Source organism: Elephas maximus, chromosome 1 (assembly GCF_024166365.1).
Source record: "Elephas maximus indicus isolate mEleMax1 chromosome 1, mEleMax1 primary haplotype, whole genome shotgun sequence".
Lineage (NCBI taxonomy): Eukaryota > Metazoa > Chordata > Mammalia > Proboscidea > Elephantidae > Elephas > Elephas maximus.
Genome location: NC_064819.1, coordinates 142,437,806 through 142,456,603, shown reverse-complemented (window position 1 = coordinate 142,456,603; position 18,798 = coordinate 142,437,806). Strand labels below are relative to the sequence as shown.

General features: G+C 38.1%; 1 protein-coding gene across 3 annotated transcripts in view; it reads left to right on the top strand.

Annotated features, from left to right (window-relative positions):
• The first annotated feature begins 1,584 nt into the window (after positions 1-1,584).
• PHIP (pleckstrin homology domain interacting protein) overlaps positions 1,585-18,798 on the top strand; it is a 141,301-nt gene continuing 124,087 nt past the window's right edge. For 2 of the 3 annotated variants that reach the window (XM_049895991.1, XM_049895974.1), the window contains exons 1-4: positions 1,586-1,841; positions 1,958-2,016; positions 2,151-2,180; positions 2,373-2,432. In XM_049895991.1, coding sequence (XP_049751948.1) covers positions 1,802-1,841; positions 1,958-2,016; positions 2,151-2,180; positions 2,373-2,432 — 189 coding nt within the window. In that variant the 5' untranslated portion in view covers positions 1,586-1,801. Of the gene's footprint in view, positions 1,842-1,957; positions 2,017-2,150; positions 2,181-2,372; positions 2,433-18,798 lie in introns of all 3 variants that reach the window. The other variant, XM_049895981.1, reaches the window with a different exon arrangement.

Sequence of the window (18,798 nt, the reverse complement as noted above, 5' to 3'; positions counted from 1 at the left end):
GGAAACCATCTACAAAACCACAATACAGCTTGTGGGTCCTCTCCCTACAAATAACCTTTTAAAACCAGACCCATAAAATACATTTTATTATCCAAAAATTTTAAGGAGAATCTTTTGTTAAATGCTAACAAAAGAATGACTATCCTTATTTCCTTAAAACGCAATTCTTAGGGAAAAAAAAAATTTGAACTCTGAAATCTTTTTGGAAAGTGCTTAAATCATTTGGAGATAAATATCACTTGGTGTCCTTGTTTCCTAACAAATGGCTTTTTCCATTGTTTCCATTAATTTCACCCATATTCGTTTTTAAGAAAACAAGGCCCTTATCCTCATCAGCAAAACAGGGATGTATGATTTAGAATATAAAACCAGTAATTACATACTAATTTACAAAATATTTTTGTCTCTTTTCGTCAGTTTTCAAGTCTTCCCGTGATTAACTGTAAACATGAACGGTTTACACCTCAAATTAGAAGCCATTAATTAACATGACGAAGTCAACTGCAAGATACACAGATAATTTAAATTATTTAATCACTAATCACCAATCACCTTGGCTAAACTGTAGTATATTGTTTCAATATCCTTCGGTAGGCTATCGATCTGTCACAAATTACCTCCAGATCAGTTACAGATATATATTAGCGTCGCGTCTTTTGCTTTCCCTTATCCCTTTTTGTAAACACTTTAAAAAGCTTTAAGGTTCCTTAATCGCAAATCCCTAAAGAGCCATCACTAGCCTTTTTTGTAATCAGGAAAAAACAGTATATGAAGTAGAAATCAGGAGTTCGCTTTGCCCGTATAACAAAAAAAAAAAAAAAAATCTAAATGTAAGCTTAAGGCAATGGCAGTAATAAAAGAAATATTCAGAGGTGCTTTCAGCAAATAACGGGCTTGCAAAATGCAAGTGCTTAACAAAAAAGCAGCCCGAACCTCTATTGCAATATACAGCACTCCAATAAATTACACAACACTTGCATAAGCTGCAGAAATAACGCAGGACAAGACTTACACAGATGCCAATCCGCAGCATTTACACACATGCACATGGCAAGAGACAGAAACCAAACACTATCATTCAACTCGGGCAGTAGAGCGATCCTGAGTTCGCCCAGCGTGAGAGTGCTCTCTGCGTGTATGTCTGTGTGCGCGCGTGAGAGTGAGACCCATCCTTGGGGCATTTCCCCTCTTCGGGCAGTTTTGCTTCATTTGTTTCCTATTTCTGCTACATAGAAACTAACTTCCATCTCAACCCCAGCCAGCGCCGCTGAATAGAGCCTGTGCTGCGGCTCCGTGTGCGTCAGATTCCTCCGCGGAGCCGTCCCCGGCCCCCTCCCTCCCGCGATCGGCCTCCACAGAGAAAGCGCCTTCCAGCCAACCGGTGGCTCCGGCTCCGACATCTTCTCCGACTGGAAATAAATAAATAAATCGAACTCTTTGCCGGGGAGGAGGGGATCGGGGTCGTGCCGCCCTGGGGTGGAAGCGTTTGAGTTGAGGGTCCAGAGGCACTCCTTTTTTGCGCCGGGGGCGGGGGCGCGGGCCGAGGACGCGGCCGCGAAGGCGGCGGACTCTTTTCTGCGGCGGAGGGATCCGCGGCGGCCGCGACGGCGGCGTCCGTAGCCGCTGCCTGAGAGTTGTTGTTTCCTCCTCCTCCTCCGCCTCCGCCGCCGTTGGTTGAATGGTGGAGCCGAGGCTCGGCTCGTGAACACACAGTGACAGCTATAGGGCAGGCGGCGGCACCATCCCCGCTTCCCTTTGGCGGCGGGGTGCCCCGCCGGCGGCCCTGAAGTGACCCATAAACATGTCTTGTGAGAGAAAAGGCCTCTCGGAGCTGCGATCGGGTAAGTCGGGGGGCTCCCGGGGCCGCTGGCACCGGGCGATTCCGCCCGCGGTCCCCCGCCCCCCCGCCGCCCGACCGCTCAGCCTGTGTGTCTCCCCGTCCCTCTCTCCCGCGCAGAACTCTACTTCCTCATCGCCCGGTTCCTGGAAGATGGACCCTGTCAGCAGGCGGCTCAGGTACGGTGGCGCGCGGCGCGGGCCGGGCCGGCGCTCGCCGCTCACGGGCGTGGGGGAGGGCGGCGGCGGCGGCGGCGGCGGCGGGGCCGCGGCCCGGGGCGCGGGGCTCAGCTCTCCCCGCTTTGTTGTTGCAGGTGCTGATCCGCGAGGTGGCCGAGAAGGAGGTAAGGGCGGCGGCGGCCTGGCGCCTCCCGCTCCCGCGCGGCCGCCCCTGGGCCGCTGCGCCGCCGCCGCCGCTGCCGCCGGAGCGCGGGGCGCGGGGCTCGGGGTCCCCGGCGGGGCGCGGGGCGGGCGGGGGAGGGGAGCAGGCGGGCCGGGGCCGGGGGCCGGGCTCACGGGGTGCCTTCTCCCCGCAGCTGCTGCCCCGGCGCACCGACTGGACCGGGAAGGAGCATCCCAGGACCTACCAGAATCTGGTGAGACATTCACGGCGCGGAGCAAAGAAACTTTTCCCCGAGTCGAATAAAAATTGAATTTCCCGCAATTTTTTACAGAGACAAAAACTTGGCCCCAGAACGTGAAAGCTCCAAAGGCCTCGGGGAGGGTTGGGAGGCCGGCGCAGAGGCTGCGGGGGGCCGTGACCGGGGGGACCCGCACCCCGGGACCGTAGGGGCTGCCGACAATTTATTTGTGATATTTTGTTAATGTGCTAGAAATAAAGATACGTCATGAGTGTTGTGCAGTGCAAGGCCGGAGGAGGAGGGGCCGGCGCGCGCATCCGTGCGGGCGGGCGGGCGCGCGCGCGGCGGCGGCGGCGGCGGGAGGAGGAGGGAGGCGCGCTCGCTCGCTTGCTCTGCACGCGCGGCCCGCTCGGCTTTCTGCCCCACACAATAGCTGGTGACTAACTGCTCCGAAGTGGCATTAGCATTTCACAAGCAGGCTATTCACCCGCGGCGGAACCGTGGCAAGACGTTTTTATTTTTTCCTCTCCTGTTTCTTTTTCTTTCCTTAAATTCACATCTAGGTTTTTTGTTGGAGGGATTCAGATGCGTGATGGTAGTTGGCCAGCGGTGCATTCTTGCCTTTACAAAATCAATCTGCAGAAGTGTAAAGCCTGTTAAATATGCTAAAACCAGAAGTTTAACAGGGTTTTATAACTACTAATTCTTGTGTTACGCATCTCGTTTTATTAAAAACTACTATTGGAACCCGTTGAAGAGTTTTGATTTTTATCCCTACGTATTTACTGTGGGGTGGAACTTGGCAAGTAGTTTTTCTGTTTATATTGCGGTATATATTAATAGCGTGAAAAATATCTGTTTTCTTAATATTGTGGGTATTCAAAGTGAGTATTTTAGTGATTTCTAAAAATGAGCTTCTAAAAGTGGACTTGTCACTTAGGTTTTGTGAATGGAAAAAGTAAGGCGGTTGTATTGGGGAGCTAGATTTGCAAAAAATTTTCTCTTTGTAAACAGATTTAGGTTATGTGGTTGTGTGTATCGGGCAGTTAAAGCAGTCACGCCAGGGCAAACCAAGCCTTTGAAATCTATGCAGTGTATTGATTTTCTGTAACATTTGGAGCTGCTGTTTTGAGGTAGTTAAAATTACTAATAATGTTTGACCATCGGAGCTCCTGAAATGACTTAAGTTTCAGCTAGCTTTGAATGAATGTCTTCTGTAAGGTGATTTTGGATATAATATTTTTCCAAACTTTTGGGTCTCGTTATGATTTAATATAGATTATTGATCAGTGCTCACAACTGTTGAAATAAGCAGGAATGCTTAGGTTTAATACGTTTAATGGAGATGTAACCTTGTATTTATTCCCACACTTTGTTGGTGTTCAAGTAATGATTTAGGCTAGTTTCACTCAATACTTGACTAAAGTGAATGAAGTTTGAAGCAAACTTCAAGATTCACAAACTGCAGTTTCTGAAATTCATTTTTAGGTTTGTAAATATTTGACAAACTCTTCAGTGGATTTCCGTCTTCCTTGCTATTTGAAAAAAATCATAAAGGTTATCTATTTTTTAAGAATAGGGCAGATTTTACAAAAACATCTTTGCATTCTTAAAAATCTAGAAACAACCAAGTCACTGAGAATTACTGTGTTCTCTTAACTTGTAGACACTTGGTAATGTTACGTTTTTAAAAAAAAAAATTTTTTTTTTTTTCTTGTAGACACTTGGTAATGTTACGTTTTTTGAATGAAGCAGCTAATGGTGTCTGGCCAAATTATGGGAATGTCTAAACCTCGTAGGAATATAATTATGTTTTCTTAGGTAGAAACAGGGATACCGATCTTGATTTTTATTTATTTTTTTGGAGAAGTGTTTCTCTCAAATATGGATAAGGTGAGTTTATATTCCTAGTCTTTTTCTCAGATCTAAGATACAATAAAGAGTGTCTGTCAGTCTGTGTTACTTATCAGAATCCACCTATTTGTTCAGAAGTGGTTTTTCTTGCTTGCAGTGTTTTTACCTTTTTACCAGAACAGTCATGTTGGCATACTCGTGAGACAGAATTCTCATTAGAATTCAGAGTTCTTTGACTCATTTTCTATTCATTCAGCATATTGCTCACGCTGTGTCTACTACGTAAGGCAACATTTAAGGTGGTTTAATGTCCATCAAACTATATATGTATGTAGGTTTGTTGGTGTTTGGTTTAATATTATTTGCTTTACTGAGATTTAAATGTTCTGGAACACATGCTATCTAAGTACGTTGTTTTTGTTTGATAGTATATACTTTATGTCTAGGTGATCATGCATTAAGTCTTTACTAGAGAGTATTCTCTAATGCCTTAATTTATTCTTATGACTTGAAAAAGTTTTACTCTGTTGTCTATCAAATTGTATTGATTTGTAGAGTATTTTGGGGAGTGAAATTGTGGTTTCAGTAGTGTCTGCTTCTACCTGGAAATGACTTTTTGCTGCATTGATTGATAAATTAAGTAATATTTTAGAACGGGAGAATTCATATGGCAGATTGAAATTTCTAGAAATTTGTACTAGTGAGTTTAAAAGTGGTCATCAATCAGCATGTGTAGTCAGTCTACAGATAGTATCACAATGGTTGAGCTTTGATCAAGAGGAAAGTGGAGTTTTAAGCAGTTTGAAAGTTTGCAGATGTAATAAATAACAACATTGATGTTTTTTTTTTTTAAATGTGATTGAAAAAAGGAACACTGATAATCCGAGAGTTATTTCTGCCTTAGGTGTTGTGACTGGTCATTACCATCTAACTTGAGATGTAAAACATTTTTAACCCAGTGAATGGAATTTGGTAGGAAGTGAAAATTTTGGGCTTTAAGGTATGTTTTATAATTTTTTAAATATGAGGTTGATTTTAAAGCAGAAGTACATTTTCTAAGCTTTTATCAAGATTCTTAATTTTTAAATGGCGCCAACGTAAGCAGACTTTATAAAATAGGATAAAATTCTTTTTTTTGGATAAAGATTTTGTCACCGATTTGTTTATTTCTTATTTTGACTAGTGAAAGTAGTTGGCTTATTAAATCTGGCTTTCCAGTTGTCATTTTAATTAGTGGTGAATGCATATCTACGATGAGGCAAAAATTTTAAGCGTTTTTACCAGATTTGGGACTCTTTGATTGCACTTCTTGCTTGCAAGACATTTTATTTTAGAATTAAATTTGTTTTGCTAATCTGTTAAAATGACTTAATTTTTACTTTTTTTTTTGGTAGTAGTGTTTGTTTTTCTTAAAATTGTTCTACTTAATTACAAATCTTTCTATTCAAGTAAAAGGATCAGGAGTCAGGAAATACAAGTTGTAGTCTTAGCCCTGCTGAAAGTTAGCCTGCATATATTGGGCAAGTCATGGACTATATCTGGGCCCTGGTTAATATTATTTATAAATACATAGATAGACATTTTTCTAATCTGAAAATGTGATTTTGAACTGGAACAATACAGTGTTTTTAGGCTCATCCTTACTTGGTTTTTGGAGTTTAATCTTGCAAAATAAATGTAGATCTAGAGACATTAGAAAATTCTTGCAAAGATGAAGATTTTTAAGACACTGCTCACGTTGTAGAATACCTCTTCTTTTCTCTGTAATTAGTATGTTTTCCACCATAGTTTAACTACTAGTTTTCATAAATTTTTGATGGTCTCAAATTTAGAGGTGAGTAGAAACCATGAATAGAATTTATCTTAGGTATGTATTTATTTAGAGCATACTAATAAATGTGGAAGTTAGGTATAAAATCTAGGAGACAAATTTTAGGAAGATAACATTAAATGTTTTTGAGCCAGAGATTCCCGTTGTATATTAAAGATAATGTGGTACTTGTCAAAACTTACAACGTGTAAGATTTTTTTTTTTTTGCTACATACTAAAGTAAATGTGGAATTTCCTTTTTTAATGGAGCATCAGTGAAATAGTGAGCTTTGGTTGGTAGTCTCTGAAACAAGATTTTAATACCCCACAACTGTTATAATGCTGAATAAAATACGTTAAATGTAAAGGAAATTGTACATGCTGAGAGGCCGAAGTGGCCAAAACGTTCTTTTTTATGCATGAAAATTTTCTACTGGTATTTATACCATTATTTTAAGAATTTTTGAGGCATTTACAAATTTTTTTTAATGAAGTAAATAACGTGTTAGATTTTTAATACTGTTGAGTAATTGCAAAGTGGCATAAACATAAAAGGGAAGTTGGATTGTCCCTTCCACCCTCCTTCTGCCTGTCACATAGGTGTGTTCTACATGATTGTTATGAGGCAGGATAGTAGTGGTCTTTCAGGGATTCTGTTTGGCAGTCTGTAAAATAGGCCAGTAATAGTTCCTGTTTGTAAGGTTTTGTTGAGTAGGTAATTGACTGGCACAAATCAAGTATTATATGAGGGCTTGGATTTGCTGTTATCAGAACTTTAGTAGTGGTAGTAGAGGTTCCAGTTAAGGCTGTATAAGATCATATTAAAATTTTTTTGTACTTCAGAGAACATTTTTATTTTGGAAACAGTATTACAAGTTCCTGAACATATCAACTGCTGTATAAAGATTACTTTAAAACTTCAGAGGCTACTATTAGCATAATTACAGATTCAAAGATGAAATAATTAAGTCTGTGATAAAAAGAAGAACCTAAACCACCCATCGTCTTTGACTCATAGTGACCCTATAGAATGGAGTAAAGCTGCCCCATAGGGTTTCCAAGGAGCAGCTGGTAGATTCGAACTGCTGACCTTTTAGTTAGCGGCTGCAGCTCTTAACTACTGTGCCACCAGGGCTTCAAAAAAGAAAAAAAAAGTATATAGCAAATAACAAAAATAAATCATTTCTAAGGAATTGTGGATATTTGTTAGTCTCTGTAGTGATTCTATGGCTTCTTTTTAAAAAAAAATTAAGAAATGAATTGTTGACATATACTGAATTGATTACAGGGTATGTGAAGCTTGTATTCTTTTGGTAATGATCAGATGGCATTTTGGAATATGCGAAAGGAGTTTGGCTGTTGCATCTGGCTCCTTCTGTACAGATTTGTGTGATTTAAAACCATCACTGTGTCTTTTTTGAAAATCGTCATTTGAAGAAAAGATGTTTTGTCTTCTGTTTTGTCAGTCTGGTTTTAAAATATGTGTTCAATAAAGACTTTTTTTGGTTGAATTAATCCTTCAGTGAGCTATAAAAAAGTTAAGTTAATTCTATGCATGTAGATTTTTTTAATCAGTTCAGGTTTTCTTTATAAGATAGACTGCAAGTGTTTGTTTTCTTTATCTAGACATTCCTCTCACCTACTGGCCATTTTCTTTGCCAAATTTTGTGGTTATCTACCACTTTATTGTACTTACAGAATGTAACATATAAATGTATTTTCACAGTTTATCCTGGGTAACTAATATCAAACAGGTTAATTTCACTCTTACTAGTAGTTTTCTTATATAAATCTCAGAATTCATAGAAAAATGTCTGTAATACTAAGCAAAGTAGCCTCTAGTTAATAGTGAGTACTGAGCATAGCCATTTAAAATAACTTCTTAAATGTACTTTTAATTGACTTTGGGAAAATCGGGCATTAGAATGAGTGTATTAGAAAAAATTTTTCTTAGGTTTTTTTTTTTTAGTATATCTTAGTTGTTTTGTAATTATATCTAAAAGTCATGAGACTATATTATGTAATAGGAATCAAATTTTAAATATTAGAAATACGTTTTAAATATGTGAAGATTTTCAGTTCTTGTTTGGTTTTTGAGAACCCATGTTGGTGAAATTATGAGTTATTTTGTGAAAATTAATAAATTACTTTGGAATTAAATATGTATTGGACATTTGGAGTATAGAGGAGTATAACACAAAAACCCATTGCCTTCGAGTCGATTCCAACTCACAGCAACCCTATAGGACAGGGTAGAGCTGCCCCATAGAGTTTCCAGGGAGTGCCTGGTGGATTTGAACTGCTGACCTTTTGACTAGCAGCCATAGCACTTAACCACTATACCAACAGGGTTTCCGTAGAGGAGTATAAGTATTTTATAATAGATTGGAGAAATGATGATACTTTTTTTTTCCCTTTATGGAATTTGAGAATGCAGGAGTACTGAGAAAACAATTATGATATTGAACAATGAGATCTGTAAGTGTGAGAATCTTTGATCGCTATAGAGAAGGCAGTTATCAGTCAGGAGGCAGGATCCATCTTTTAGTTAATTTTCTCCGTAAAGCAGCCTATTTGAGCTTGGGGATCACAGATAACGAAAAGAATGATTGGAAGAGAAGTATTTGATAATAAGAAAATTAGGTGGCAACACATTCTGATGCAGCTTCTGCTTAAGATAGAACTATCTTAAATTGTCAGAAGAATAAGATTTGTTGTATAAGCCCTAGGTTATTCTCTTTTTTTTTTTTTTTAAAAAGATGGCAGCATGGATGCTGTCAGCCTGCTCAGAGGAAGCACATAAAGAACCTATGCATCCTGGACTCCAGATGGCCTGTGGTCAGGGTGGCTTGACCCATTTGGTCTCTGTGACAGATTGAGAACATACACGTAACCTGTCTTGGCAGAGGTTATAGAGTAAATGCTAGAAATAATTACCTTTACTTGTGTCATTTGACGCTGGTTTAGTTTTGGGGTGTGGAAGTACTAAATTCTAGGAAAACTTAGTGAAACATGCATTATCTGAAATGACTTTGCTGCTGTTTGTTGTATGTGAGGTATAGTTATTTTAAGCACAGAGTTTCAAACTGAAACTTTACGAAAATGATGCTAGTGGTTGTCTTTAGATATTTATATTGGCATTTTAAGAAGAAACAGTTTAAGGATTTTCCATTTTTAAATTAATAAACGGTGACTTTCAACAAATTCATAGATTTGAATTTTAAAGTATACTTTATTAAGTAAAAAATAAACAATGTTTTAAAAAGGAATTCCTATTGTGGAAATTTTGTTTAGCAAATATGGCTTGATTTAAAAATAAAACTTCAAAATGTGTTGTTTTAAAAAGTTCATTGTGTTTTGAATTAATTTTTGTATGGAGTGTCCTTGCTTTTTGGTTTATAGAAAGCTTAATTCTGAATTTTTTTTTTTTTAGCAAAGTATAGTCAGTATGAATATAATTTGGAAGAGTAGTATTACATTTTCTTCAAATGACAAATTTATATTAACTTCTGATAATACAAACTTATCTAAACGAATTTTTAATGGTGACTAAATTGTGAAAATAAGGCACAGTCTTTCAAACATGTTTACTCACAGTTAATTTTAAGGCAAATAGATCGCCAGTATTAATTTTGATACTTAGTAAGTTTCTATATTTGATTATAATTTCTAGTTATATGAAGGAAAACCTGGTGATGTAGTGGTTAAGAGCTACGGCTGCTAACCAAAAGGTCTATAATTTGAATTCACCAGGCACTCCTTGGAAACTCTATGTCCTGTAGGGTTGCTATGAGTTGGAATCGACTCAACGGCAGCAGGTAGTAGTGGTAGGTATATGAAATCATAAACATCTAAAAGTCATTCTGTGTAGTTACTCAGCTTAGAGGATTTGACTTGAAAAATGCTAATATGGGTTCTATTAAGTTTTTAACCATCAAACCAGTGTAACAATGGGAGGAAAACTAAAGTTCTGAGAAGGAAACTGCTATGTAATAAAAATAATAGTAAACTTGGACCAGGAGATCTGGGTTTGGGTGCTGTCTCTCCTGCTTTCCAACTGTATGACCTTGGACAAACTGCAGAACCTTTGAGCTTCAGCTTTCCTTACCTGTAAAATAGGGAGAATACTTAAGCCTATTTGCTTGTAAAGATTAAATAAGTTCTGAGAACACTTGGTTTCACAAAGTGAGTACTCTAGATTTTCTGTATGGGAAAGCTATTACAAAAAAAAATTCTCAGAAAATTCACACTTGCTTTATAGATTGTAGATTTAATTTCATACTTTTATAATTATAAATTTGGAAGTTTTGGGAATTTTGGGACTGGCATTTTGATAGGCTTTATCGTATGATTAAATGGTAAATAGAGATTTTTTAAAAATTTTAGAATAGTGATAAAAATAGGAGTTACAGTCTATTAGGCTGACCTTGTGGGTAAATAGAGATTTTTAAAAAATTTTAGAATAGTGATAAAAATAGGAGTTATAGTCTATTAGGCTGACCTTGTAGCCCTGGTGGCACAGTGGATAAGAGCTCGGCTGCTAACCAAAAGGTTGGCAGTTCCTGTTCACCAAGCAACTCCTTGGAAACCCTGTGGGGCAGCTCTACTCTGTCCTGTAGGGTCTCTAGGAGTAAGAAAGGACTTGATGGCCCACGACAACAAAAACACAAGTTGGAATTGACTCACTTTGATTTCAGTTTTTTGGTTTTAAGTTGACCTTTTCAAATTCAGAATTCTACTAGAGAACAGAAACAACTAGCCTTTTAGCTGACAATTATGAGGCAATGTATGTGAGAAGATCTTAAAAACTGATTTTTTTAGAACCAACCAAGTGTTCAGTATATAGAGTTGATGTGAATAAGCCTAGTCAAGTCAGAGCCTACTGTTTCCAAACATTTTTGTGTGTCGTCAAGTTGATTCTAACTCATAGCAACCCTATTTGACAGAGTAGAGCTGTCCATAGGGTTTCCTAGGCTGTAATCTTCATGGGAGCAGATGGCCAAGTCTTGTCTCCTGTGGAGCCACTGGTGGGATCGAACTGCCAACCTTTCAGTTATCAGCCTACTGCTTAACCATTGTACTACCATAAACCAAAAAACCAAACCCAGTGCCGTTGAGTCGATTTCAACTCATAGCGACCCTGTAGGACAGAGCAGAACTGGCCCACAGAGTTTCCAAGGAGCACCTGGCGGATTCGAACTGCCAGCCCTTTGGTTAGCTAGCAGCTGTAGCGCTTAACCACTACGCAACCAGGGTTTCCACAGGACTTTTTAATTATATGATAGAGGAAGGAGTAGAATTTTTAAGTCTCCACAGGTAAATCAAATACAGGTAGTTGCTGATGTACAACATATTCAGATGGTGATGCCTTTTTTTTTTTTTTGGGTACATCTTATCGTTAGTAATATGTACTACATGCAGTGTTTCAACATGTGATTTGCCGATGTTATCATTCTCAGGTATTTACTCCCAGATATTCAGTGTTGCTGATTTACTGTTCAAAACACTGCTGTATAGCAGGCAATAATGAAAACTTAAAAAAAAAAATTTTTTTTGACTTAATGTTAGAACCAACTTATGGTGGAGTTGTTGAACAGAACCCTGTTGTAAGTCAGGGACTGCATGTAGTTGGATGAATATATCGATCTAACCTTATATTGAAAAGGTCTTTATAAAGATATTCAAAATTTTCTTCCCTGTTTAGGCCCAGAAAGATATTTTCAGTATGAAGGGTCAATATGTAATATGGAATATAATTAAAATAACAGACAATTCTCTTGTCAGGTACAGTGCTAAGAACTTCATGTGGTTATGTAATTTAATAATCTGACAGTCTCATGAGGCAGGCACTGACTACTGTAGTCCCATTTTTACAGATGAGGACATTAAGGCTTAGAAAGATTAGATTCAATGTCCCTTCCCACCCCCCCAACCTGGAACTCACAGTTATCAAGTTTAAATGCAGGCTGTTTGACTTCAGAGCTCATACTCTGAACTACTGATTTTTTCTTTTGAATACTGAATTATGTATCTTTAGATGAGAGGTTGATAAACTATGGCTGCTGTGGGAAAGTGGGACAGGAGATCTGTTTTTGTAAGGCTCCAGAACTAAATCTCTAAAGAGTTGTTTAAAAAAAAAGATTATACAGCAGAGACAGTATGTAGCCCCAAAGCCTGAAATATTTACTATCAGATCCTTTACAGAGTTTCCTAACTCTTGCTCTAGATATTGGAGCATAATATTTTATAGAAATGATACCTTTGTTTAATTCAGATTGTAACCATTAATCTTGAACAGCTAGCCAAAGATTATTGTTAACATAACAAATGATTTTCATTTGAGAGTGAGGGGAGTGGATATAAGAAGTCCCCTGCTCTAGCTAGCAGAAGAGTAAATCTCAGTGGAGTATGAGGGTATACATCCATAAGCCATGCTCTCACATCTTGGGAGGAGGTACAATGTCTTGTTCATCAAAAGGAGAAATGGGTTAAAAAAATTGAGCACATAGATTTGCAGTTTTTTTTATTTTTAAGTATTTCCTATGGTAATCATAAATTCTGGGAATTAACCCTTTAGTTGTTTAACCTGTTTGTTTACACCTTGCTTCTAACTTTAACGGCCTTAGATCTTTAAGTTTTCCCATTTACTTGTAGGAATTTATGCTTTTGTACTAGGTTGCTGACTCAGTTTAATAGCTGTTTTGAAAAGTATGTATGTTTTATAGCTTATATCTTACACGATAGATAATTTGTGAGGCAGTAGAATGTGGGCTCTGGAATTGGACTGCCTTGGTTTGACTGTTATTTCTACCATTTGCTAATTGTTTGTGACCTTTGGAGAGTTGCTGTGTCTTTCTGTATCATAATTATTTTTTTTTTTATCTATGGCACTGGAAAGTAATAATACATATCTCTTTTATTGTTAAAACCAAACCTGTTGCCATTGAGGTGATTCCAACTCAAAGTGACCCTATAAGACAGAGTAGAATGGCCCCATAGGGTTTCCAAGGAGCAGCTACTGGGTTTGAACTGCCGTCCTCTTGGTTAGCAGCCAAGCCCTTAACCACTGTGCCACCAGGGCCCCAAGATTCAATGCAACTCTATAGGGCAGAGTAGAACAGCCCTATAGGGTTTCCAAGGAGTGACTAGTGGATTCAGACTGCTGACCTCTTGGTTAACAGCCAAGCTTTTAACCACTGTGCCACCAGGGCTCCCAATTCTTTTGTTGTTAGGGTTGTTAAAATAATTAAGTGGGTTTTTACATGTAAATCACTTAACACATGATTGCCTGGCATTTAGTGAACTGTTAGTGTTATTAATACTTATCACACTTACCTTTATAAATTGGTCATTCTTTTTATGTATTGAATATCTTAAACCAGGTATGGTCAGGGAAAATAATGAGTATATTAAAATTGGGGTTGTCACTCCCCTCCCCCAATAATGGTGTCTGACAGATTACTGATAATCCAAATATAGTCATTTTGGGTAAGGGACTTTATTCAGGTATCATTTCAAGTGTTCCTTTTAATTATTTACTAGTAAAACAAAAGTTAATGTAAATTAAAAAGCTTTAACTTAATATTAAGGATAAGGGGTTCTTACTAATTTGGGGATTTAAAGTTTAAAATCATACATGTGGAGCCCTGGTGGTACAGTGGTTAAGCCCTCAGTTGCTAACTGAAAGCTTGGCAGTTAGAACTTACCAGATTGGGAAGTCTGCTTCCATAAAGATTAATAGCCTTGGAAACCCTGTGAGCAGTTGTGTTCTGTCCTGTAGGGTGGCTGTGAGTTGGGATCTTTCTGTCCTGTAGGGTCACTGTGAATTGGAATCGATTTGATGGCAACAGGGTTTTTTTTTTTTTTTTTTAATGGTTTTTATAGCTCTAAATGAGCTATTTAAATTAAAAAAAAAAATTTTTTTTTTTACATTGTAAATATTGACCACAATGACGTGGATTAATATTTCTGAAAAATAATGTTTAGAAAAAGGTGGTAGAAAAGATAGTTTCCATTTTTAAATATTTTGTGTTTACTGTGTATGTGTGAAGATGCGCTGGTGGCACAATAGTTAAGGGCTTGGCTGTTGACCAAATGGTTGATGGTTCAACCCACCAGTGGCTTCCCAGGAGAAAAAACCTGTCACCTGCTCCCACAAAGATTACCGCCTGGGAAATCCTATGGGGCACTTCCACTCTGTTCTGTAGGGTCACTGTGAGTCAGAATTGACTCGATGGCTCACAACAGCAACAAGAGCATGTGTGTGTGAGATAGAGAGGCAGATAGTTGGGAGCAAAAAGAGACGTGGTCCCTTTTCTCTTGTAGTTTATGGTGAAGTAGGGAAGGACACATTATATCATTACCCTTTTGAATGTAGAATCACAAATTGATACATGAGTTAAAAAGGAAAGGTCACAGAAAGTGTGCAACCAAGATTATGTAGGGAAAAGGAAAACTTCCCCCACGAAGTTAACATTGGAGGAGAGATCTGAAGCCCTGGTAGTGCAGTGTTTAAGTACTCTGCTGTGAACCAGAGAAGGTTGGCAGTTCGAACCCACCAGATGCCTCTTGGGAGAAAGATGTAGCAGTGTGCTTCTGTAAAGATTACAAATTTAGGTGGGACAGTTCTGTTCTGCCCTCTACGGTCTCTATGAGTCAGAATCACCTCAACAGCAGTGGGTTTAGACCCTGTTAAGGTTTTGCTCTATCCAAAGAGGAAGGAAAACCTCTGGAATGTTTTAAATACAGGGGACTATCAGATACATGTTTTGGAAAGGGCATTCTGATTGCAGTGTAGAGAATAAATTTGAAATGGAAGGCATACATAGATGTAGGAAGAACAGGAATTTATTGTGAAGATTATTTGGACTTTGGCTTTTATTATGGAAATAGAGAAATAGGTTTGAGGATAGAAAAATCAGTTGGGTTTTGTGACTGCTTGGATATTGGAGGTGAGGCAGGAGGGGAGGAATAACCCACTGCCGTTGAGTCGATTCCGACTCATAGCGACTCTATAGGACAGAGTAGAACTGCCCCATACAGTAGCCAAGGAGTGCCTGGCGGATTTGAACTGCCGAACTCTTGGTTAGCAGCTGTAGCACTTAACCACTATGCCACCAGGGTTTCCTGAAGGGAGGAATAGACATGTTTAAATATGACTCCTAGGTTTTTGGCTTTTGAGACTATGTGGACTGCGTATGTAGAAAACAGTTTTGGGGGATGTTGGCATGAGAAGCACAATTTCAGTTTTGCACATACTGAGTTTGAAGAGGCTTTGGGACTCTAAACAGATTATCTTTTAAGAAAGTTTGATATGCCAGTCTAGGGCATAATACAAATTTGGGGATCATTGGCATACAGCTGTAATTGAAACCATGGATATGGCTAAGATTGTCCAAGGAGAAAGTATAGAGTGAGAAGAGGTTCTGGAATGGAGCCCTGGGATCCTGGACCTTAAAGAGCTTCACTTCTAATTTAGTGGCTAAGACGTAATGCCTAGGTAGAAGAGAATAAGCCCATAAAGAAAAAAGGAGTGACTCTAGAGGTAGGAAGATAACCAGGTAGTGTCACAGAAGTCAAGAGAAGACAGGATTTGCAGAGGAGGAAGTGCTCAACAGGGTTGAAGGATACTGAGACATTAAGTGGAGCCCTGGTGGTGAAGTGGTTAAGAGCTCAGCTGCTAACCAAAATGTCTGCAGTTTGAATCCACCAGCCACTCCTTGGAAACCCTATAGGCCAATTCTACTCTGTCCTGTAGGGTCGCTGTGAGTCAGAATCAGCTCAATGGCAAGTTTTTTTTTTTTTTTTTTTTTGAGATAGTAAGATACAGATTTTTAAAATGCCCATTGAATTTATTAATATTTAAGGCTGTTGGTGAACTTAAGATCTATTTTATGTGGATTTATGGGGGTGGAATCTAGATTGGAGTGGGTTGAGGGGAGGATGAGAGATAGACTGAGATTGACTATGGACTCTCTTTGAGAAACTTGTTTCTGAAGAGGAAGAGAAGATGGCAGCTGAGGGATTTGGGAGAAGGAGATATGAATATAAGTGTCTGGCAGGAGTTTATCTTTTTCCTAAGGGGAAACAAAATGAGCATGTTTAAATGTAGATGTTAGAAGGGAAGAAGCTAGTTGAGAGGGAGTTGGTGAACATACAGGTGTGTAGAGGGACTAATTCTTAGGGTAGGATTTCCATGAAGTTGGAGAAGATAGGATTCAAAGCATATATTGACTGGATCTTGGATGTTAACAGAGACAACTATGTTAATGAGACAGAATAGGTACAGCTGTGGGTAGGTTCATATATCTGATGGGAGTAGGGGCAGAAAGTTTCAGTTTTTTTGCTTTTTGTTTTCCTACTATAAAGTAAGCTAGGTCATCTGATGAGAAAATGGTGGAGGGAGGACTCAGAAGAATTCTTCCCTTGGGAAAGAGAGGATAATATAGAGGAGTGTTTGTTAGTTAATAAAATCCTGCTCTACCACCGTTTCCTGGAGGTACTTCAGGGACTGCTATGAGGGAGCAAGTACAGAATCAAGCATTGAGGTTTGTGTTCCTTGATGGCACTTAATTAAGAATAAGATGACCTGAATATTACCTGTGTTGTCAAAAATCTTGTTTGAAGAAATAAAGAATTATACCACATAAATATAAAGTAGAAATTTTTCACCTTGTTTGCTAGGACCTGTATTAACAAAATGTTTTGTGGAGTGGAGAAGTCAGTTTCTTCGTATTCTCATGTGTTCATTTATCTAACTAATAATTTATTAAACACTAAACTATCAGAGCTGTATTAAGCACTGGGTATACCCTGTGTCTTTTTATGTGGGGCATAGGCAGGTAAACTGCCAATTTTAGTATAGTACAGTTTCCATGAACTCTAAAGACAGGACGGATAGTGGTAGGACCTTTATGTGTATTTCTTTGGGGAAGAGGCTCATTCATCACTATCCTTAGTCTCACTGCAGTCTAGGTCTTGAAATATGTTAAGAAAAATTACTGTAGTATAAAAATCACTACAAGGTGCTGGGAGATGAACATTTGGGAGGGAGTATTCTGTGCTATGGGAGCACAAAGAGTATCCAACAGGAAGGGGTAGGGGTGGTGTAACTTGGAAGGCAGCAAGGCATGAACTGAGACGTGAAGGAGACATGAAAGTGTGGAGGTTGGTCGGTAAAGGGAAGATTTCTATCTCTTCTGACTTTAAAATGAAAGTTGATTTGGAAAAATTGAAACATACCAAGTCATCAAAAAAAGATTGTCAGAAAAAGTAGATTCATAGTATTTTATAAGAATTCTCAGGTTTACTATCTGAAAATGTAGTTTGCCAAAAGACCCTAAAACAGAATAATCACAAAATTAAGATTAGTAAGTAATGAACTTCACCTTATTAAAGTAAAATTTTTAGAAGGGATTTTCATCTGTTTAAAAAATCAAATTAATCATATAATTTTAGAACTGTAAGGGACCTTATAAATAGACCTTTTCTTTTAATTGTTATTTTTAAGTAAATTATTTTTGGAGGGAGTATAGTTTAGAGAAAAGATACATAGTCTGTAAAAGTCTATAGAGAGAACTTAAAAACACACATTTCTTTCTAATCCTGTTTTCTATTTTATTTAGTCATATTAGTGTTTTCTGAAGTGTGTTCTTGGTGAAGGTAATAGATATTATTAGAGAAAAAGGATTCTGTAGTTAAATGAATTTGGGAAATTGTGAGATAGATGAAATTAAGTAGATTTCTTTATCTCAGAACTTCTCAGAGACTTTAATGTCAATGTGCTTTGTGAATCTCTAAAACAGGGATGTAGTCTGTATAATTGTATTACATATACTCTATCAGAGCCCCCTTCCCCCGCCCAGCATACTTCTACCAGTACTACTGACCACCTATCGTATGCCAGACTCTTACTACTGTAAATTATCTTATCAAAGTGACGGTACAGCTGCATGTTGTCTCCATGGCAGAAGTGTTTTATGGTAAAGAGTAAGGTAGTTCCTCTTAACCATATGCTCCTGAGAAAATGAGAGTGAAAAAGGCAAATAAAGTCATATTAGTTCATAGTTCATGGTAGGTGATAGTTTTTACCGCAGGAACACCCAGATGTTCCAAGAGCGCACCTTGAGAACTGCTAAACTAGATAGAGTGGGAAGTTTTTTGTAACTTGGCGCCTAATATAGAGTGATAAAATAGTATACCTTCTTCTCTTTAGATTGTTGTGCTGATATTGCTTATTTACTAAAAGACTTTCAGGATGGATTAAACAAATTGACATTTCATATTATAGCTTCAAACTCTGGCCTAAATTAAGCAGTATTTTGAAGTTGTTCCAAAAGCACTCAAACTTTTTGTAATTAGGTAGATTTATTTTATAATTGAAACTTGTTTAAATCAACAGCTGGAGTTTTGCTTCTCTGTCTATAAGGTTTTTGGTAATTAAATTATAAATTTCAGCATATTAAATGTTCTTAAATTTTGTGATGAGAAAATAAACTGTTAAGTTTCTTGAATCCTTAATTATGCTGAAGATTTTTTTATAATACCAAAGGCACAAAACATTGTATTTATTTTGTAGTTGTATGATTTTTTTTTTGTTTGAAGTTTTTTGAAAATTAAAATTTAACTGAGATATACCCTTTTTAGGTTATAGTACTATGTATTTTTAATGGATCTGTACTTGCACTGATAGAACCTGCTTTATTTATAACTTACTAC